This window comes from Hypomesus transpacificus, chromosome 10, assembly GCF_021917145.1.
Source record: "Hypomesus transpacificus isolate Combined female chromosome 10, fHypTra1, whole genome shotgun sequence".
NCBI lineage: Eukaryota > Metazoa > Chordata > Actinopteri > Osmeriformes > Osmeridae > Hypomesus > Hypomesus transpacificus.
In genome coordinates, this window is record NC_061069.1 from 4243613 (window position 1) to 4267639 (window position 24027).

A 24027-nucleotide genomic window follows, 5' to 3' on the forward strand; every position below is an offset into this window, starting at 1 on the left:
AGCTACGTAATTCAGGAGATTTAGACGACTGCAAAGATGGCGTGTGTATGGTGTTATGGAATGGGAGAGATCATCAGATGTCCTGTCCTTATGTTTTGATGAACGTTTAAAACTTCTGTTGACGTTAGCTATTAATATTAGCTACGGTCAGAATGGCCCATGGATACCTTCGCTTGTCAAGAGGTTGCAGGAATCTTTTCAAAGTTCTGCTGCCTCCAAACGTAACAAGCAATGCCCGACTGGTAAGTTGCACTGGAGTCTTATCTGACAGCACCACCACACTAGCCTAACGCGTTAGCATGCCTGCTGACCATTACTTTGCTTTCTCGCAGTATGCTCTTGAAATTTGGCCGGTGAATGGATCAATACAACTAGCCAGGGTGAAGCTGGTGATTCTGGATCTTTAACATGACTTAATTACACGAAAAAAGTCATGTCTGCTCTAGTATCACATCACCACCAACGCAGAGCTAGCAACATGCCTTTTCAGGCCTGCTTGTATGACTTTGATGACGACGTTCCTGTTGGATAATACGCAGCACAATACATAACATCACCATGTATACTTTATTTAACCAGTGTCTAGCTGGTTAATGTTAGACTTAATTTTCTTTACCTTAAGCCTCCTCCACACCAGGTAGCTTGCTCGCTTTCTAAAATGGGTTTAATGTGACCGAACGTGTTTCGGAACAGCCATGTAGCTTGTAGAAGAGAATTGAGTGCAATATTGATAACCTAGTTGGCAAGTTACAACTATAGTTGTCATTGTGTACCTAGTGAGGAGGACATGAAACAGGAAAACTTGAGTATTGTTGGTGTACAGCTCGTTTTTTAGGTCGTTTTGTGGTCGTGTGCTTGTCAACTTCTCCCAACAATTTGGAGGAGTCTGCGAGACTGCAGGATGTCTTAGTTCTAGAATGTGTCACACAATGCAATAAGGATGACAAATTACCCAAATTTCATATAGCTTCTAGGCTATGTTACAAAAATTAAAAAATAACCTTGAATGACCCCATTATTTACAATACTCCACCATTGGTTAACCCAGCTAGACATTAGAGTTTCTTTATCCACTTTTAGTCTAGTTTTAATAAAAGTGCAAAACGTATTGAACTCGATATGTATCTGTTTATTTTTTCTGTCCAGAAATGTGTCATTAATATAGCCTAATAATCTTCACTGAGACAATACACATACAATATTGGATTAGCTATATTGTGCTGAAAAGTGTATTGGAATCTTGAAAAATTGAGATTTGAGACTATATTTGATATTTTTATTTTGCTTACATTTTCTTAATTTCAGTGGTTGTCTGGATATGCCCCTGGAGCAATGATTCTCATCTTGGACAACTCCGTCAACCACTGAGTTGATACTAAATAGTAAAAATGTAGTAGCCTACTTCTAACAAATATGTTTGATACTACTTGATCCTTCCCCCAATAGGTCTCAAGTTATGCTGATGCCCAAATAGCAATCGAAAGAGGGTCTATACTTGCCAAGGTCTTAGGTGCCTATCAAAGCATTTGCTCCAAACCCCCCAAAGGTATGGATTTGTTTTTACCCTTTTTAGTTTAACATCTTGTCTAAGGATGCACAATGTAAACATTCATATTAATACATTTATGTAAGATTATGCTGATATTTTCTAATGTTTTTGGCTGTATGCACCCCTGTTTACATCAGTTTGCCATTTTAGTTTTGTATTAGGCTATGAATTCGACGGAACACAAGTCAATCGCACAACTACAAAGTGCACACCTTAACCATTAACTTATAACATCTGACAAGATCACTGTTTTGCCTATAGTCCCATACGAGTTTATGCTGATTTTATAGTCAATCGCTTGACAACATACTGTATAAACCCCAATACGACTCAATGATGCAACCCATTAATTTGGGCAATATGGTGCAAGATGAACAGAATAGCCATCTGCTTATTTACAAGTTTATTGTTCTGAGTAGAAATCCATCTAATTGTGAATGACAACAGTTTGGCAATGCACCGTGTTAGCTCATACAAAAGACGAATCATTTGATAAACATAACCTAAATAAAGATAGAATATTAACTCTAATAAACAAAGTCAATAGCCAACCACTCCATTTTCACTGAATCCTAGTGGAGCCTGTCTGCTCTGACCAACATCACTGATGACTTTGATTCTTAACGTCCAGGTAATATAACGTTATAGTTTGTGCCATTTCTTATTACTTTTTGTCTTAGGTTTTGAAAAGTACTTTCCTGAAGCTAAGAATGGTCCAAAGAGTAGCGAACCTAACACATCCAGTGGAAATACACCCAAAGGTAATTTTGCTTGGAAGTTGCAATACAAAACCAAATTAGTTCCATTCCACATGCTTTAAAATGTATATTGCATAATGAACTTAATTCGGTGACATTGTCTGATTTTACTTAGAGGCTGAGCCAGTCAATGGACAGAAAGACACAGAGAAATCCGGTGGAGGAGGAGCTGGTGGGGGGGGAGGAGGTGCCTCAGGTGGAGGAGGAAAGAGAGGAGGCCGAAAGGAGGAATCTACTTGGTATAGCCGGCTTCAGAAGGTAAGAAATTAAACCAAAAATGTAATGGTTGAAAAAGAAAAAATATACATACTATTTCTTAACTGGTAGGCATTGTCCATTCTCCTTTTCTCTTAAACCAACATCCACAGGGTGATGTGCCATGGGATGACAAAGATTTCCGTATGTACTTCCTGGGTGGGACAGTCTTTTGGACAGTTGTCACATACTACTTATTTTTTCGTGATGGGGGAAGAGAAGTTACTTGGAAAGACTTTGTCAATAATTACCTCTCAAAAGGAGTGGTAAGTATTTTGATTTTATGTTATCATGGCAGTATTAAGTGGTGTGGGAAACTACAGTATGGTCAGATATATAGTGGGGTGTCTACATGGTAGTAGGCCTGAGCCATCAGTGTACATTTGATAGTCATTGTAGCAAAAATTAGGACTATATTCTTATATAATAGTAAATCAGTATAAATGTTATTTCTTTACCAGTTGGATAGCTCTGCAGTGATAAGTGCTACAGAGTAAAAAAATGAACACTACACACACTAAAATAATGAACTGCTGCTCTGAATTAGAATTAATAATTAAATAAACAACCACACAGAAAGCAAAAAAGTAAGGCTTCTCTGGTCCTCCTGTTTGTATGTATGTTTGTGTGCCACACTCAAATTGACTGGTAAAATGTGTCATCGTGAAACCGAACATTTATAGTCTCCCAAACCTGCTGTGGAACTGAAAGAATTTAGCCACCATGTAAGCATCAGGTCATTCTTTCCACAGGTGGATCGGTTGGAGGTTGTAAATAAGCGCTATGTAAAAGTGGTGTTTTCTCCCGGGAAGACTCCTGTTGATGGAGTAAGGTTTCCTTTTAGAAAATTTATTAAAACCAAAATTAAATCATTATAAAAATAAAATGTGCATGGAGGTCCCAGTGACAGTTTTTTTATTCAAGCAAACAAGAACACGTCAAAACCATTGTGTCTAATTTTTTTTTTTTGTGCCCAGCAATATGTATGGTTCAATATCGGCAGCGTAGATACATTTGAGCGTAATCTGGAGACTTCACAGTATGAGATGGGAATTGAGGGTGAGAATCGCCTGCCAGTGGTCTACTCCACAGAGAGTGACGGGTAAGATTGGGAGTGTGGGTTATAATTTTTATCCGGGATTAATACATTTTGTATTCAAATTTGGCAAACAAAACGTCCATACCTACCTGGTATTACATGTTATTTGTATCTCTGTTGAAAATTCGACCTTCTTCTCCTCTCTACCATCAGCTCCTTCCTTCTGAGCATGCTCCCAACCGTGCTCATTATTGGCTTCCTGCTCCTCATGCTACGACGGGGGCCTGCTGGGCCGGGCAGACCGGGCCGAGGCATGGGCGGTCTCTTTAGTGTCAGCGAGACCACTGCCAAGGTGATCAAGGATGAGATCAACATCAAATTCAAAGATGTGGCCGGCTGTGAGGAGGCCAAGATGGAAATCATGGAGTTTGTGAACTTCTTGAAGAACCCCAAGCAGTACCAGGATCTGGGTGCAAAAATTCCAAAAGTGAGTTAAAAGATCAGAGCAAGCTTTATTTTTTATTGCATGTTTGTCTGAAAATGAAGTCTTTGTCTTTGTATGAAGGCCTTTTCTAGATAATTTTTTTTCCTTTTCGATTATTCATTAGTAGCCCTACCACTTAAAATCTGATCCAGAGGTTGAATTTTCAGTTTAGACTTTATTTCACCATATCTTGGTGAGAAAGCAAGTTTGTGCAAACTTGGGATGATGTCAAGCTCTTCATTGTGTCTCCCCAGGGTGCCATTCTGACAGGACCACCTGGGACAGGGAAGACCCTCCTCGCTAAGGCCACTGCTGGAGAGGCCAACGTCCCTTTCATCACCGTCAATGGCTCAGAGTTCTTAGAGATGTTTGTTGGCGTAGGCCCTGCCAGGGTAAGCAAACAACTCCAAACAAATAATTAGGCACACATGAATGAAAAAACATGGCCAAAACTAAGAGTCAAAAGAGATATGAGAGTCAACTGCTATTAGGGTTATGATGAGCTAATGTCTATTCAAGCTTTAAACAGAGAATAGTTTATTTTTGTAATGTCCAACACATAATTATATTCTATATATCATAGAGTCTGTAATACAGAGTTTGGAATATACAGACTTAAAGTAGGTTATTATAGCACATCTCGAGTTGGAACTACTGAACCTGTTAAAAGGACCACAATGGGGTCTGTTCCATGGTTTACCTAGGAATCTCAAATGTTTCTGAATGTCAAACTAATAATTCCAATAAAAACGGATTGTTCCTACTTCGTCTTTCACAGGGTAGATGAATAGATTTATCAGAGGTTCAAAACCAAATGGCATTTTACTATACTACTATATTCAACATAATATCACTCTTTGTGTGTTTTTTAAGGAAGTATTTTGCTGTTTTTAGTACCTGTAGCTTTAATGTCAAAGCACATTACTATTTGGTTTGCAGACTGTCGTCATTTACTTGGTTTCGTGCACCAGGTATATTGTTCGCAGAGGGCCTTTGCCTTGTGGAGCAAATCATAGCTGCCTAACACTATCATCTTCTTTCTCTGTAGGTCAGAGACCTGTTTGTCTTGGCCCGCAAAAATGCGCCCTGTATCCTCTTCATTGATGAAATTGATGCTGTGGGACGCAAGCGTGGAAGAGGGAACTTTGGAGGCCAGAGCGAGCAGGAGAACACACTGAACCAGCTGCTGGTGGAGATGGATGGTATGTACTAGGGATGGGCATTCGACTAAATTGTCTTAATCGATCGTCGGGAGAATTAACGATCGATTTTCGATTAATCATTGAAATTTTTATATTAAAATTCACAATTTATAGGCTATAGTAAAATGCAGTGAAAATAGAAAAAACACAGCGTGTTTCCGCATTGAGATCTGTAGTGTAAAGGGCCCTATTAATATCGTCCACTCTAAATCTCCAACGTTCGGGGCCCCATTATCGTCCACAACCGTTTCTTCCGTTAATTTCTTAAAGAAAATATGCAGCAGCAACGAAAGAAAGTAACTCATCGATATGTACACATCTTATTATATTGCACACCAAATTACAGCTTCTTACTTCGAGATTTGAGTGTGTAATTACGCTCTCAAACCGTATGTGTTGCATCTGCCTTCCGCAGCGTCAAACTGACAATTCTCCATTGAAAGTGGTTGGGTGGATGATAATGGGACCCCCTAGCTAACTGTTAAAATCAGGAAAGTAACATTTCTAGGCATATCCGGATTGGATTTCAAGACCGGAATGTTATAATATAGGTGTGTATCTATATATTAAAGTATAATGCTGTGACATAGGCCTAACGTTTTTAATTTGTAGTATAACGACATTTTGGTAACATTGCTAACGAGCGTCGAGAACTAGGTGGACGATAATGGGACCCCTTACTAGGTATTACAAGAAAAACAACTATTTCTGTAACTCCTAGAAGCGGAGCCGACAGCTAGAAGCTGTGTTCAAACACAACTGACCCTCGTTTTTTTCCGGCTAATTAACAAAGCTTCATAAAAACCTTCGCCGTCAACAATACTTAAGGGTAGCATATCCATCTCGATGGATTTACAGATCCGTTGGGTAATTTTCTCTGCTCGTTGTGCATCGCAGCTCCTCCGTGCCATACTAGCACCAAGAGCAGGATGCACCGCCACTAACCAGGGTCGGATGTACGTTCTTCAAGTGGTACATCATTTGTGTCGTGGAGGAGTTGTATTTATACTAAGCTTTGCAGTGTTGGCAGTGAACAAAGGAATTTTTTTGTCAATATGGTCTCACGCTACACTTCGCCGTGACCTCTTCATATTTACTTTTGAAATAGCTATGGAAACTCGCTGGTAATTGAGTAGGCCTGTGACGTTTTTTTCCAAACATTGGCTTCATTTGGTAAAATGTTTAGCTAATTGCTGCCACATAGCGAAATCCATTGCAATCCTTCAAGACTCACACTACGCAACAGAACACGCATTAGTTTTATCGATGAACAAATGATGTTATCGACTAAATTCTTAATGATCGATAATCGATCGTCGATTAATTATGCCCATCCCTAGTATGTACTACAGCTTCATAAGCAACGTTTGAGACAAATGAAGAGCATGGTTTAATAGTGAGACATATTATCATAAAACTGAGATTCATTTACCAATTTATGGTTGAGTTGGCTGTTACTCTTCTATTGCGCCTTAATATATATTAAAAAGTAGAACTAAAGCAATAGTTAGTTTGCGTTGTTTTTTCATGTTAATGAAATGTTAAATTATTCACTAATATGCCACCTGTAATCAAACATTTGTATATTAAGTAACTGCAATATTTCTTTTAATTCTTCTTCAGGGTTCAACACTGCAACCAATGTGGTGGTATTAGCTGGCACCAACCGACCTGATATTTTAGACCCTGCACTGATGAGACCTGGACGCTTTGACAGGCAGATTTACATTGGTACACACATCACAGTTCTATATCTACATTATTGTTCTCCATTGTCCAGTCTGATTACAAGTCAAAGTTATCATCTAAACAACTATCTCATAACTTTAAGAGGGCTTTAAAAGTGAAAAGATTATCAACCAATCTGTTCTGTCTCAAACAATACTATCTATGCAAGTCTCTGAGTACAAGGATACCAAGGGATATTGATTCCTGAACCAAGACACAAAAAAATCGACATTAATCTCTTAAAATTCTCACATCATTGTGTAACCGCTCAAACCCATTTCTTATCTTAACATTCTGCTGTTTTGATCATGGATACTCTGGGTAAAGTTTCTTACACACAAATGCCATATACTAAGAGGCTTTGTTGATGATCAGATATTCACAGATACCACATCCAGTCGTGTTGTCATTTTGTCTACTACTATAGTTATACTTGTAACATACATTTTTAGGTCCTCATGTTTGGAGAATGAAAATTACTAAGGTGATGAATATTTTTCCAGGTCCCCCTGACATCAAGGGTAGAGCCTCAATATTTAAAGTGCATCTGAGGCCCCTAAAACTGGATCCGGAGATGGACAAAGAGGCTCTGGCCAGAAAAATGGCTGCCCTAACTCCTGGCTTCTCTGGTATGCATACACAGCTACCATCTTCGAAGGTGACGCGAATTTGAGGTTAAGCAATGACCGTGTTTATGGTTTCCCATATTTCATCAGGTGCTGATATTGCTAATGTGTGCAACGAAGCTGCTCTCATTGCCGCTCGCCACCTGTCTGAAGCCATCAATCACCAGCATTTCGAGCAGGCCATTGAACGTGTGATCGGAGGTGAGCATGAGCTAGAACCTGTCACAAGGAAAATATCCTTCAGGGTTTCCCGCAGAAAATGTGTTAGTTAAGGTGGTAGGGTGGGGTTTGCCGTCAGACCGGGGGGGCGGGGGACGACGACTAGTGCGATAGACTAATGCGGTCTGCAGACAAGGGAGAATGGTGTTTTGGAATGGAAGGGAGGAAACAGGAGAGAGTAACACGGCGGATATCGCTATTAAAATTATTATTTTTTGACTTGAGTTAAGGTGGCAGGCGTGTGTTGCTTAGGCGGCCGCCTTAACTAAAAAGTGCTGCCGGAAACCCTGTCCTTTCACAGCAAAGATCTGTGGTAGGATGTCTTTCCACACACACTGTTCATGGCTTTTGAACATCTAGGTCTTGAGAAGAAGACCCAGGTCTTACAGCCAGAAGAGAAGAAGACAGTGGCCTACCACGAGGCAGGCCACGCTGTGGCCGGGTGGTACCTGGAGCATGCAGACCCTCTACTCAAGGTAGGCCACTCAGGCCCAGGCATTCAGTGGACCTGGAGTCATATCTACTTCCTGATTCTCTTAAACTGACCAAATCATAGGAATTTCCATTGGCAGTATTAGATTTGCACTTCATACAGTGACGGTAAAAGTGAAATAGTTTGTGGAGTAGAATAAGTGTTAGAGGTGTCAAATGCTTTGGACGCAGTGACTGCCTGACAGCTGTGTTTGTCATGGTGTCACACCACACCAGTCTCCAAAGACAAATGGAATGTAACAAACATACAGCTGCCTCGGAAAATAGCTGTGAAGCCAATTAAACAAATACTTCCAGTGCCATGCAACGTTTATTTGGTATGGATGAGAATACCTCAGAAAAGCTAGTTACTACGGCCACAACATACCCAGGGTCTGGCTCGTGGACCTAACCTTTTTATGTCATTATGAGTGTACTGTTGTTGTTCTTCCCAGGTGTCTATCATTCCCAGAGGGAAAGGTTTAGGTTATGCACAGTACCTGCCTAAGGAGCAGTACCTGTATACCAAGGAGCAGCTGCTGGACAGGATGTGTATGACGCTGGGCGGGCGTGTGTCTGAGGAGATCTTCTTTGGCCGCATCACCACAGGGGCCCAGGACGATCTGCGGAAGGTCACCCAAAGTGCCTATGCTCAGGTCTGCAATGTGCACAGACTGTGTCATCCTTTAGCTCCACGTTCCATAGCAAACCGAGAAATGTTCACAGTTTACAGTTAAACTTCACTATTAAAATATGCACTTTTTCTTTCTTCATATTTTGGAATTATAAAGCAACACAACGTGAAACATCTCTGTTTTGACCCATCTACACAGATTGTGCAGTTCGGCATGAACGCAAAGGTAGGCCACCTGTCTTTTGACTTGCCCCGGCAGGGTGAGATGGTCTTGGAGAAGCCATACAGTGAAGCCACGGCGCGTCTGATCGACTCGGAGGTGCGCTCGCTCATCAACGAGGCCTACGAGCGCACGATGCAGATTCTGTCTGAGAAAAAGACAGACGTGGAGAAGGTAATGGAAAAGAGGGATCGGTGACTGTTCCACTCTTTATTTGTTCACACACACATACAAAGACAATACTGATCCATACCATTTCCTACCCCTAGGTGGCACTACGTCTGCTTGATAAGGAGGTTCTGAACAAAGACGACATGGTTGAGTTGCTGGGGCCTCGTCCATTTGCCGAGAAATCCACCTACGAGGAGTTTGTGGAGGGAACGGGGGGTATGGATGAAGACACTTCCCTCCCAGAGGGCCTCAAGGACTGGAACAGGGAGCGCGACAAAGACAAAGAGGAGAGCACAGAGGAGCAGGTGGCACGACAGATCTCCGGAGGAATGCCCTTCTAGACTTCCTGGACTCTTGGAGGGTTATGGTGTGGCGAAATGGAAAGCGGGAGACATGGTAGATTGAATCATCAGGCAGACCTCACCATGGCCAGTCTTGATGGTTTCCTCAGTGTTCTGGATCTATTTCAAGGATGCTGAATCAGGACGCTGAATGTGACAACGTTAAATGCCCGCCTCTTGTACCTGGGTTATATTGTCAAAATATTGCCCTGGGTGCTATCAAGCGTCCTGGTGGAGAGGTCCTTAAACACCTAATGAGAAAAAAATATATAAAATACATCCAGTTTAGTAATGGTACTTGTTAGGGTGCAGTGGGCAAGAGTGTTTTTTCTTTATAAAGATCTATAAATAATGCAAAGGATTTCTGACTAAGAAAGGATGATGTAGCTTGATGACCTCGTTAAAATGAAAACAACATTGAAATGAAATCCACAGTTATTTGTTTTAACTCCATCAGTCTTATCAATAAACTGTTTAAAGTATATCAGGAAATTTCAATGTACAAAATTGCTAATCAGCTCAAATGTATTACATTACTATACAAAAAAGCGATTTAACTGTAACACTCTTCTTCAGTGACTGCTTCTTGACATGCAGGCTTGCTTGGGTATCAATAACATAAAGTCAGTTAAGTCAGCACAACAATATACAATAATAATATATTACAATAGCTAAATAATATTTTGGGACAAAAAAGTTGTTATTTATTCATTTGCAAGATTCTCTGAGAAAGAAAGCTTATGTTTCTCATTCACCTTAAGGTCAACCATTGATTTAAGTTATGTTATTTTATTTTGGCGTGCTCTGTTCAAATCTGTTTCCTCAAAGATGGTTTTCCTACAGTGGGGGCAAGGGGCTAGATGGTTATGCTCTGACTGTTATTCCATTTAAGAACAGGTGACAAGCTATATCTGCACACTGCCATCTTTTACATTTGGGGTGTGTTTTACAAGAACACTTCCTCCTGATATTCTACTGCCTTCACTGTTAGCAGGGGCAGGCTTCCTTCTCTTCTGTTGGTTACAGTTGATTTAGCTTGATGTGTAAATGCAGCCATAATTTTTTCCTGCTTGTTCATTCACATTCATTTCCTACCACAAAATATTTGAAAAGAGACAAGGAAAGGAGAGTATTGGGAGAAAAAAAACAAGCAAGCAAGGACACCATAAAGAGATGACACCCTCTCCCATGACGCTCCATTATGGTCCAATTCAAACATTCAAATTACGGATCTGAAACAGGTAGGATACTGTGTACAAAATTAGATATGTGGCATATGAAATTCATATGTACGGATTCTCGCAACATGTGGATAGCACAAGGCGAGTGCCGAAGGTAGTCTTTTAAGTTGTATTGCTGTCAGCTACTAAACATGTATAGGACAGTCATTCCACTTGGCACTTGGCACATCTTACCAGAACAAACTTCTCATTGGCACAAATAAAACAAAACAAACCAGGAAAAGGCCATTTAAGAGGAATTTAGAACTAAATACAAAATGTTTGTGAAAACAATGTAGCGCACTGACTGAAAAATTAAATACATTAAATTGGTTGTCTCTATCCACATCTCAGTCCGTCTGTTATAAAAATGCTAAATACTGTACAATGCTGTACACAAATTGCTGATTAATCCACTTATTAAAGTAATTTTGTTTATACAATCAGTAGGCTGCATTGGTCAGAAATAATATACTTTTGTGTAGAAATATCATTTAATGATCTCCCCCCTTTACATTATTTTCCCTATTGGTGGGAGAAAAGTGGTTGTTACTTGATGGATGATATGCTTGAGGTTGTGGGGTTGGAAAAAAAATATACAATCATATCCTTCATGGTACCATTTCTTTCATCCTGGGACAGCAGGTAACATGAATATGCTTGATGACATGCAGCCTGAGGAATGAGTCAGTTGCAATTAAAACAGCCTAATAGTTACAAAAACGTTAATTTGTTACTGCCAAGACACATGAAATGAGTTAATGAAAGGCTGCAGACTACCAAAACTAGTTCCAGTATCAGAATGCTTAAGCTGCTGGAGAAATACTGTCAATCATGTATTATCCCTTAAATTACTCAAATTGTTGTTCACTAATATCATTGGTAGAGCTTTAAGTGTGTGCTGTTCCACAGCTTATCTGGATATCACTAATAATAAAAATCAGTCTAATGATTGCTTTTCTGTAGCACCTTCGCTCTGTAGGACTTGTGATGTAACGTGGAGTTTGTTCGGTTGTGATAATGATCTATTGGTTTTTAAACTTGAAATATATTTCAATCTAAACCAATCAAAGTTTAGTTTGATTTATTTAATAACAGAAAAGTAGATAACTTCCTGCACTGACTATACTATACATTACTATAACAGGTGTTTGTCCTATTGCCTATTGCTCCTATTTGCCAGAAGTCCTCAAATCACCCTGAGTAGTGGAAACATGACGTACCAAAAACACACCAGTGCTTGGACACTAGAGTCTGGAGGAGACCATTTCAACAGTGGAGAAAAACCAGTATGTTTGACAGTCAAGGCACTGTTATAATATAGCAGATACTTTTGTCACAAGAGCGATTTACAGTAGAGTAAACATATACTGTACAGTTGAGTTTTTGAATGTAGCTGGAAATGGTGCTAAAAACCAAAACCACATGTATCTAATGTTTAGGTCTATATCTAATGTATCTAATGTCTAGGATCTCTTAAGGAAATTACTGTATGAAGTGAGCAAAGGGGTTCCTTGTCAATGCTGATTCACTTATCTGTGTACATGTTTGAAACAAACTCACAGTTAATCACCCCCTCATGTTACCTGCCATCTGCCATGTTGCCATGGCAACTATGGTTGGGATATAACTGTGAAAGCAGTTTTTATAGAGATCCCTCACAGTGGCAATGCCTTCGGTGTGTATTAATAATCTTTCTCTGATATTTTCATTACGTTTAACGACTGTGGCATCCGAGTTATATAATACTATTTTGTGGAACGTCGGGTGCTTCGATGTAGCTGAATTCTTCTTGAGACACATTACCTGGACACATCTCCTTATTTAACCTTGTGTCGCAGGAAATACAACCCAGCAGGATTGTGGGATTGGATGGCCTGAGTTGTGCACCCCAGCATTACATCATTCAGATGTATCATGAATCACTGTTGTGGAGCCTACTCAAGCTGTGTATGAATATAAGGTCAGCTTGCTTGAAAAACACGTGTCGGCACTGCGAGGTGTTTTATCTCATGACTCAACTACAGGGTGAGAAATAAGACTAATTAGTTGCAGATGGAGCATTTACGCTATTCTATTACAGTTGCATAACATTGTAAGTATTTCATTGTATAACATTGTATTCAATCAATCAGATGACATGAGGTCGGGTTACATGGTTTACCGGGTTCAAATACATGAACAGATGGATTTGCTGTGGTCAGAAGCTACAAAAAGTGCTACAATGCTCAGATAGAGTAATGAATGCTATCTTGTACTTTGAATGTTATCTTATGAAGGTTTAAATTAGTTTAGATTGAACTGTTCTCCATACCAAACATAAGCAAGCATTACTTCAGAAATACACCCTCTAGCCTCGGTTCTTATGGGAATGGCCTACAACATTCAGGAATCACATACTGCGGGTCTCAAAGACGAGATTATCTAAAGTGTCAGGAATTGATGGAGAAACAGCTGTTATTGTACTATACTCTTAGTACAAAAACCTACAAATAATTATGTATTATTTAAGCAATTTGATGCAAATGGATAACTAGACCAAACACTGTCATGAGAAGAGAAACATATTGTACTCTTAAGACTAACGTGACAGCAAAAGAAAAAAGTGAACTGTGCAAATACTGTCCTTCCCTCAAACACGCCAAGCCACCTACCCAAACATGCCGATTCATCTACCACTTCTCTACTTCTCTTCCCCTGCACCCCCCCTCCCCCCCTCCAGATAAGAGTGAGTCACAGGGAAGGTGGGTGGGAAGGAAGGGAGTACCTGCTCTGGCTCAACTCATCGCACCACCCCCTGTGAGGGAAGAAATCCTGCACCACCAGAGACCAGTGACACATCCATCGATGTGGATTCAAGAGAAATAAATCATTAAAACCCTGCTTAAAAGAGCTGTGTTTGGTCTAATATGATTAGCATAGCTGGTCCAGAAGGGACGTTGTGTGAGCTGGAGTTAAGACACCACTATTTCTCAATTATATTAATTAAAACTCAGGGTATTCCTCACCAAGCAGATCAACGCCATCAGGAAAGCAAGTGTCTTTGGATCAGAAAAAATTGGACAGCGGTAGAAAGGACTGAAACGCAAAGGAACCTAATTCTACTGAATACACTTCCTGGCAGCCTGATGTATCCATTTGTCACTATTCTTTAGTTAACCTTGACAGATATCAAATGCATTCATAATTCTCTGTTCTTTCCATACACAAATACGCAAGTAGGTTGTAGCAGACAGGCCAAAAGAATAGTCTAAAACATGCGCTGACATTGTATCTGTCTATAATACCTTTTGTCCTTGTACATTACATACTACAAATATGTGTACTTTGTATCAAAATCTCTGTCAAGCATAGCTGCATTTGTCCACTCTATAGGAAAGATGCCGTAAGTAGAAGGTGAAACTCTAGGGTAATCTTCAGGAATCTTCTGTCTACTGTACAGGTTTCTTAAGATGTGAAGAAGCAGAGAAGACTAACTGGCTGCTTGGACATACAAGCTCCAACAACTTCTCCAGTACCTCTTTCATATGTCTATATACTGTAGATATTTTTGGTCATATTATCTTCCATGACAAACACATCAAGCAAGCAAACTTTTAGTGTCCTACATGTAAAACAAAACTGAAACCTTTGTATAAGAGCCATACAAACCTAGTAAAATCTATGCCATGAAATCAGAAGAACTGAACACTGGCCAGTAATGCTCACGCATTACAGACTCCAGAATGAACACGTGAAGAGAGTGTAGTTTGGAAGTGGGATGTGTGACTATGTCTCCAGCAGTAGTCGTTCCAAAATAGCCTTTAAATGGCACATGCATCTTATCATGGAGCTAGGTGGGTTTGAGCAGTGTAATCATGAATATTTCATGAGCTGTTATTATCACACTGAGTAATGTAGACTTAAATGTCCTCTGAAGTGTTGGCTCATAAAATGGGTTTAATAGAATTTATATCTCTTTCATATCAACCTAAAACCTCTGACACATTCAATGCAGGGATGAGACATTGGTGTGAACAGGTCTACTTGTCTTCTTAAAAGCAGACATGCAGCACACTAGGAGCCTCTACGTTAAGGTGAAAAGGACATGACTTTTCTATAATTGTCAATCCTTCATTCTTGATTTGAATGCATATAAACACGAGGGTGTAAAATTATTGACAAAGAATCAGTAGCAGTCACTGTCGAGCTGTTATGGTAGTTAGGAGTGGTATAAATATGTTTAAAAATGAAACTACTGTACAATTGCTCATGTGGTCTTGACATGAAGTGGCGTCTGAACTGTGTTCAAAAGGGACCCTTATGGTTCGCCATCTGTTTACGTTATTATTACCATGACTTTACCATTTGAAAGTACAGTTCACATGAGACATAAGAAGGACTTAATTCCAGTCATAAAAAATAATGGGTGGACAGCTTGCACATCCGTGAAGTCTACAATCTCTCTTTGTGTCTTTGACTCACATACCCACAAAATATGATCCTATTTTGATGGTTGACTGTGATGATAGGTTGGGTTTGTCTCATGGAAACACATTACAAAGACAGCAGTTCACATCTAGAATAAGCACAAATACACACACACACACCTCTGTTACACACAGAAAGTAACAATTCACAATGCCAGACAATGTCATGGCCATCTCAGTCGCTAGAGGGCCTCTGACTAGGGTTATACATTAACATGTTTATTTGCAAAGAAACATAACACTTTTGACTAATAACATACCAGTTATTAAACCTACATGCTGGATTCTTTATTAGACCTCACCTAAAGCTGGACCTTTGAAATTGTTCACCCTTCTGGTGGAGTGTTTTAGTCAGACAAGACGAATGTATAACGCCCTTTATCCCTTTCAGCTTGAATTTATCTCAATGATCTAAGTCTCGTTATCTACGGAGGGAGATGCAGATTTGACTGGTGGAGACCTCCTTTGTCCTTAAATCCCTATCATTTGATCTGGACAGGAAATGCTTCGTCCCTTACTATTGTAACAATCATGTGTTCAGGATTGTCTCTAAACTAGTGTAATTACAGTAAGTATCAAACATTTTATGACATTGTGGTGGATGAAGATATGGTGAATCCTTGGGGGGGGGGGGTCGGGGGGGGGGTAATCCCATTGCCAACAACTACTACTCCCCGTCCTATTTTATGACAAAAGGCAGGAAGACACCATCCTTTTTTGGAAATTCTCTTTTTACTGGACTTTTACTCATACTTGTAGAACTTACATTTATTTTAAAATGTCTATTTTAATTTATTGCATCATTTCAAACAATCTCAAAGTAATGACCTAACCTCCTGTATCCAAAAAGTGTGGACAGCAGAGGACAAGAAAGCCTTCACTCGGTAGTATAGCACCAAAAGTGTTGAATTACACTGAACCAGTTTACCATAATACTTACACAGTGGATAGGCACAATACCTGTTCATCATATTACGTAGACACAACAGAGACAGAGGATAAGACAACAAAAAACACAGGGTGAAAGATGGGGCACTGGAGATAAAGAGGGGTAGATATAAAGAAAAGGAGAAAAACAAACTAAGAAGAATAAAAGATGATAACCTCAAGAGGTAAAATCTAAACTGACTCAAATGAGCAGCAATAAACGTCCTCACGTGTGTCAGTATATTGCCACCAGAGGGAGTAGTGTTGTATTCTGTGTGGTTGTAAAAGAAAAAAATCATCTAACATCAACAGGTTCCATCCTTCCTCATCTGTCTGAAACCGGTTTTGAACTGCAGCGTGATGCAACATATCTCGTGAAATGTAAAGTTCAACATTGCAAGTGGGAACATTTCAAGTACAATATACTAACAGTGAAAAATACACATTGTAGATCATTCACACACGTGACATAACTTGCACTATTTTACACCTTGCGGGTTTATTGAGATGAGGGGGATCTCAATGAATCTCACATCAAACCACCTCTGGCTCTTGCTAAGCCATGAGTCTGGTGTTGTTAATCCAACAAGTGTCCGTTGTGCCAAATTGAGAATTGATGAAAGTAGATGTGCGTGAACCTGCTCCATATGTGTATCCTGTCCACACGCATGTGTGTGACCATGTGTGCATGTGCATGTGACGGAGGGGGAAATGTGTGTATGTCAGTGTTAAGTGTGTGGTATGAATGAATCAGGGAGACTCCGTGCGTACACGCTGCCTCTTCCTCCTACTCCGTCGTGACGTGCATCTGTCAGGAAACTCCACCACGATGCGCGAAAAGTCATCCGACTGCAAGGCTTGAAAAAGCTACGTGAAAAGGGAGAGATCGAGGTATGTACAAAAAATGCTTTGATTTCTGACTCTCGTGTGAGTCTTACGTGTGAATAGGAGAGGGGGGGGGGGGGTGAGGTTGGGGGGGGCTGAAGTCAATGACTCACGCATAGTGAAACATAGTAATGGAGGTAGGCTAGCGGAGGGATAAAAGAGGCAGGGAGGTATAATTACAGTAAGAAGATAAAGAGAGACTGTTCGGAGAGAAAGAGAGGAGAGAGGACCCAGTAACCCTGCCCACTTCCACAAAGCCATTCAGCTCTGGTGCACGGAGCGCTCAGAGTCTGTGGCACATCAGCAGGACACCACTGCAGCTCAGTAGTGCTCTCTCCCAACTCCCACAAGGACAGGACAATCTATTACAAAATCATTCCACTTCGTCTGCAAGAAAAGAAGACCGGCTTAGTGAGACAAAACACCTGCTGTACACATCAAGAAAGGTATTTTTGGAGGGTAACTGAAGCAAATACTTTGAGACCTTAAATGTTCTGTATTTGTTACAAGATCAAGATTGGTATTGCTGAACTCTTCTGCAAGACCTTTTACGGAAGTATTTAACTTTTTTGAAACTTTTGAGAATAAAAACGATCTGTCCTTGATTTTTGCCCTCCTGGGCAAGAACAGTTTTCTAGTGGCAACACCTCAACACCTTGTGATTCAGTGAGGTAAGGAGAGGAGAACTTCAGTGCACTTGTCCTCTTTTGTCAACACCGTTTGTGGGTAAGAGTTGGTAAGAGAGTACTTGTGTCCTAAATCAACAACCCATGATGCCCTCGTTAGCTCTTGTGACTGGAATATTGGTACTGCTCATGGCAGCGTGGACAGGTTGTGCTTCGCCGACTCCGGCAGGGTCAGTGGGTGCGGACGAGTCTATGCAGGGGCCAGCAGAGGAGATCCAGGCATCCTCCTGCCCAGCCTGTGTTCTAGCTCAAATGAAAAGGGAGTCCCCGGATTTGGTACCCAGCACTGGCACTGACTTGGGTTCCATGACGACAGGACAGACTGACATGGTGGAGGCGGTGAAGAGGCACATCTTGAACATGCTCCACTTAAGTACACGGCCCAATATCACGCACCCCGTCCCCCGGGCTGCCCTCCTTAATGCCATCAAGAAGCTCCATGTGGGCCGGGTGGGTGAAGACGGAAGCGTGCAGATCCAGGACGAGGTGGATAGATCGGACGAGGGACTACCGCCTGAGCCACCTTCTGAAATCATCACCTTTGCAGAACCAGGTGAGGTGACAACTGTGTGTGCGTGTTTGTGTTCAAGGGTCTAAGTGAATATTGCTCCAAATCTTTGTACCCTGTCACTTTTAGTCAAAAGTACTAACTTATTTTAAGTAAGTATTGAATCAAACGTATCACTACATTTTCCGTTCTTGACTTTTACAACTAATGCTAAATATTATTAATTGCACACCACACAGTCACTACTGGCAAATGTTTCCTAAGCTCAAAGAAGATTAAATATCTATGAAATGTTGTTATCCTAGTATGGATTTATATATTATGTTGATGTAAGTGGGAGGGTCTGTGCGGGCATTATGCCCTTAAGGTGAAAGCTTCTATTTGAGTATATGTGCATAGACAAAAGCTAATTGTCTGGGCAATAACAAATATAATATACATTTCTGTATAACTGCTGTGAGGCTAATCCATTGGATTTAAATAGCGAATTATACCTCTTTCTAGGAAACTCCACGAGGGAGCCATAATTACTCAATGAGACGTAGTGACTAAAAGCAGGAGAAAAGACTTGCTCAATCGGACAAACAAGGCGATTGGCTGTCTCTGTGACTCCACGCAATACACTGTGTTTCCCATTGCTGTGGGAACCCTGACAATAATTGTACAACAAGGCATTCAGAAGCACGCTGCGACTTTGTCTTTGCACAAAGAATACATGAAACACATACCAGATTTACACATCTTTCTAAAATAGAAAATGTGTGTAGGCTTTGGAGACTGTTGGAAAGTGCCAGCGAGGGATACCCACCCAGTAGCAAAGGGAAGGCTGCCAACAAGACACATGTTCCCCAGCTGTGTCTCTACGCTGGTGCTTTGTGTCAGCCCAGGAAACCCCACAGTACACAAACGTAGATATAACTTAGTAGCAGCACTGCTAGTGCATGGTATGCACTGCATGCTGATTACTATTAAGATTTTTGTTGCACCATTCCATTGATCAGTTGCAATTTCAGTTGGTTACATGGGGATGAAATCAATTCTCAGTTTAAATAATTGAAATGAATATTTCAATAATAATTAAAGTTTAATAAGTTGAAGGTATTGTACATTGTCATAATTAGAAATCCAATTTGGTACAAATTCCTGAACATGAACAGCACACCACCCCAAGCAGGGGTGCATCACTCACTGCTCTGCTGATCACAGGGGCTAAGAGCCATTGTATGAATCAAGCTGGAAGACCAAGCGGGTGACAAATGCATTCTTTCCTGCCTTGTTTGCTTACATAAATGTGCATAATGGCCACAGGCTATAAATAGTATATCCCTTTGAATGAAACCTTCGATTAATAAAAGGCCCCTCAAAGAGTTGCCGAAATTAGGAGGGGGTAGGGGGGGTAAATTGGGGCTGGAACCAAACATACCCACAGGGCTTTTGGCCGTACATAATCACTTCATTCATCCAAATATGGGCCCCAATAATGACTTTGGGCTGTGTGTAAAGGCTATAAATGGAGAAGGGGGGTCAAGGCAATGCACAATGAGTGAGACAGACAGAGGGCAAGGGAGGAATAGAAAATTACAGAGAGGGGTATTGGGAGACAGAAGGAGAGTGAGAGAGAGAGAGGTAAAGGGATGAGACGGAGAGATGAAAAAAAGAATCTGCTTGCATCTCACAGCAACTGCTGCTGTCCTCTGACTGAATGAAGGACAAACAACAGTGTTGACAACATTCCCGTGGCTGCGGTGGGTCTCTCCCTGACACAAATGTTTGGAAAGAGGCGTTGTATTTCAATTTTTTTATTTTTTTGCCATTCTGATATTTAGTCAAATGCACTTAGGGGCATTGCTCACATTCAAGTTTTTATCAATTCTGATTATTATAACATTTGGGGGTCCAAAATATTACTTTTCAACATGTCTGTTGTCTGTTCTAACTTAGCAGAACTTCAGGTGAAATGGATAATTATTATTGAAATTGAACTATTTTGACAATTCCCCAAATGAACATAAAATAATAAAAGTAATAACTGCCTTTTAAAGCCTCACAAAGAGCCTCTCTCTTAACATTACAATGTAAATATCTCACAAAGCAATTGGCAGGCACATTCAAGCTTATCGGAAGTCACAGACCTTTAGCAAACACAACCTTTTGTAACAGTGTTGAGTTTGCAGAGTGGACTGTCCTAAGATGTGACATGGCGTGCAAAATCTCAATCTTTTAGCATTAAGATCAAAAGCAAACATACAATATGCATTTAGTGTAAGGTAATTGCTCTTTATTGTCATAGCTGATAATCAGCAAAATATAATCATATATTTAAGACAATTTCTCTTTTGAAAATATGTAACCGTTTTGCGTGGGTCATAACTGTAAAACTAACAAACTGCTTTAAATAACCTGCATAACTTATTAAAAAGATCATTAATCTTTACATTATTAAAAATAATATTTAACAATAATGACACTGAAAAATTGCAGCATACATAGCATATGTAAAAAAAATAAAAAAATAAATGTTTCTGAAAAAAACTTTTAGTATTGCACTTATTTCATAAATATACAACTATAGACCATTTACATTTAGTCATTTAGCAGACGCTCTTATTCAGAGCGACTTACAGTAAGTACAGGGACATTCCCCCCGAGGCAAGTAGGGTGAAGTGCCTTGCCCAATGACACAACGTCATTGAGCACGGCGGGGAATCGATCCGGCAACCTTGTGCTGATGATATGACTTACTGAAATTATGTTAGCATTCATTTTATGCCAAGACCCAGCAAGCTTTACAAACACAAAATGTATGTCGCTCCCAATACTTTTGGCCATGGCTGTATACCAAGTGTTATACTGAAGTCTTAAAGGAAATACTGGGAATTCTTTTGGCTAACAGAAGTTTTTTTTTGCAATCATAGGGGACTCTCCAACCAGTGTGACCTTTGATATATCGAAGGAAGGGGGCAGCCTGTCTGTGGTGGAGCAAGCCAATGTTTGGATCTTCCTCAAGCTGCCGAAGGGCAACCGTGGCAAGGGCAAGGTGACCATCCAGCTCCTACAACGTCATCATCTAAAGGGCCCTACGTTGGCTACTACCAACTTGGCTCAAGAGGAGGAGTCTATATCTGAGAAGACAGTTGACACCCGCCGCAGTGGTTGGCATACATTACCTGTAGCTCGCAGTGTGCAACACCTCCTAGACAGTGGTGGCAGCGTCCTCAGCCTGCATGTGTCTTGCCCTCTGTGCGCCGAGGCCAACGCCTTGCCAATCTTGGCCCCAATGACAGGCGAGCAAGGTACGGAGAAGGATCAATCACACCGACCCTTCCTCATGGTGGCGCTGCGGCCAGGCGAGGATCACCCCCACCTGCGCAACAAAAGGGGTCTCGAATGCGACAGCAAGATCCGCATCTGCTGCAAACGGCAATTTTACGTGAACTTCAAGGACATCGGTTGGAATGACTGGATCATTGCTCCGTCAGGTTACCATGCCAACTACTGCGAGGGCGACTGCCCAAGTCACGTGTCAAGCTTCACAGGGTCCTCACTCTCCTTCCACTCCACAGTGATCAACCACTATCGCATGCGGGGCTACACCCCCTTTCAGAACATCAAGTCCTGTTGTGTTCCTACGCGGCTACGTGCTATGTCCATGCTCTACTACAACGAAGAGCAGAAGATTATCAAAAAGGACATCCAGAACATGATTGTGGAGGAGTGTGGATGCTCATAAAAGACATGGAGGCTTGATAAGAGACTTGTGTAAACCAGTGACTTGGATGAGAAAAGGGACAATCGTTGCCATTTTTCCTTTCAAAATGCTAATGCTTGTCTGTCTTCATAAATGGGATCTAAGTTGTCTGATATAAAGGTCTCTAATATATTTTTGTTAAAGAGAGTAGAACAATGGAATTTCTCTGTAAAATTGAATTTTTAAATTTCTGCACTGCAAAGAAAACTGAGTTTATAAGGAACCTGAGAACACTATGCAACTAATCAGGTGTTATGACTTGAGGTCACGCCCCGTCCGCACCCCCCCACACACACGCTGAAACACACCCCTCCGAAAACCTTTTTGATACATTCAGTTTTTTAAGCTGTTTCTCTGTTTTTTTGTTGAGCAATACTTGAAAAATGTTTGACTAGCTACTGGAGCCAAACTCATATCTTTCTGATAAGATATATCATTATTGTCAATATTAATATTATTATCTCTTTACTATCTTGTTTTGTACATAAAATATAATGAATGTTACATTTGCACTATACCAATATTCTTGCTAGCTGTGTCATAGCTGACACTGAGAAAAGAGGGGCTGCGTAAACCGCTGCTAAGTACATAAAGAAAAAACGTTATAATGTACAGTATGAACACAAGTACACTGACTAATACAGCTGCAGACTTACTCTCAATTAAAGTAATACCAAAGATAGGTGACCACTAGACTTCAATGTACAATTTGTAATCATTTGTAATATTAAGGTTCCTAACATCTAGCAATGAATGACAATGATTTCAGAACACCAATAACATCATAACTGAAAAACAGTAAGACACCGTAACAAGTAAGAAAAAACGTAAACTCACTTTTTGTGCATTTCGGCAACTGCATTAAGTTGTTAAGTATGGTTATTGCTTTGTTTTACAAATCTGAACAGTGCTTGTGGATGTTTTTATATAATTTATTTGCCATCAAAATTTGCTTCATCATTAAATATGCTGTACTAATTTTGTTTAGAGTCTTCTGTTATAGCTCGGGAACATCGTCTCCTACTGGTTGCACAGTGTTTTAACTTTACAGTGCTTTAGTATGTTCCATTTACACTTGAGACAATGGTAATTTTAAAGATATCTTTTGGGGCATTGTTCATGCTTTATTTGGACCGTTTTAAGTGAAGCATGACAGAAAGGCAGGAACAGAGAGAGGACACGCAGCGAAGGGCCAAGGCAGAACTTGAACCCAGGCCGCAGCGGTGAGACCTCAGCCTGCATGATACACGGACTTATCCTCCAGTAAGCTTGGGCTGCCCCCAGACAAAGGTAATTGGATATTAAAACATTCAGGTATACAAACCAGTTTATCTTCAGATTTGAAGAAGATTTGTACCAAAAAAAAGAACAATAGTTATACTAAAACTCGTTCATGTTATACGAATAATAGTTTAGTCCTTTATCCAAGTGTGGAAAAAGGAAATTATATGGTTTGGTAAAGGACAAAGATTTGATATAGGAGGAAGTAGACCAGCTGTGGAGGCAACGTGTTTCCTGTTCCATGTGTTGCATGTGGGAACACCAGCAGCTAGAGTTTGATAGCTTTGTGAAAGTGCCAATAACAGGGAATTTGGGGAAATCCACATGTGACATCCATATGTTTTCAGACTAAGGTATAAACACAGCCTCTAGTAAGATGATTTGACTGATATATTTCTGGTCATTGATAGTTATCTACAGTACCCATCTGGCCATCTATAGTTTATCAGTACTTGACAAAATGTTGTGCTTGAGTTTGTCTGACCAAAGGAAAAAAATCTTAAACTCCAAATTACAGTAGTAATTGAAGGAGGTGCCAGAAAAACCGTCTTGAGCTCCAGAGTGCTGAAAGAGTGGAGAAGTATATAGCTTACTTTAGACTCTTTC

General features: G+C 40.4%; 2 protein-coding genes across 2 annotated transcripts; both read left to right on the forward strand.

The window, feature by feature from the left end:
- Positions 1–6: 6 nt before the first annotated feature.
- On the forward strand, positions 7–11984 carry afg3l2 (AFG3-like AAA ATPase 2). The gene is made up of 17 exons (XM_047027797.1): positions 7–242; positions 1447–1546; positions 2230–2310; positions 2423–2565; positions 2676–2828; positions 3315–3389; positions 3540–3664; positions 3815–4088; positions 4340–4477; positions 5134–5287; positions 6911–7018; positions 7519–7644; positions 7732–7842; positions 8221–8336; positions 8787–8987; positions 9165–9359; positions 9455–11984. The coding sequence occupies exons 1-17, from the start codon at positions 153–155 to the stop codon at positions 9695–9697; spliced, it is 2433 nt and encodes an 810-aa protein (XP_046883753.1). The 5' UTR covers positions 7–152; the 3' UTR covers positions 9698–11984.
- Positions 11985–17755: 5771 nt separating this feature from the next.
- inhbab (inhibin subunit beta Ab) lies at positions 17756–22447 on the forward strand. Its single transcript, XM_047028025.1, has 2 exons — positions 17756–18437; positions 21308–22447. Exons 1-2 carry the CDS (start codon positions 17969–17971, stop codon positions 22120–22122), a joined length of 1284 nt encoding a protein of 427 aa, XP_046883981.1. The 5' UTR covers positions 17756–17968; the 3' UTR covers positions 22123–22447.
- Positions 22448–24027: the final 1580 nt, after the last annotated feature.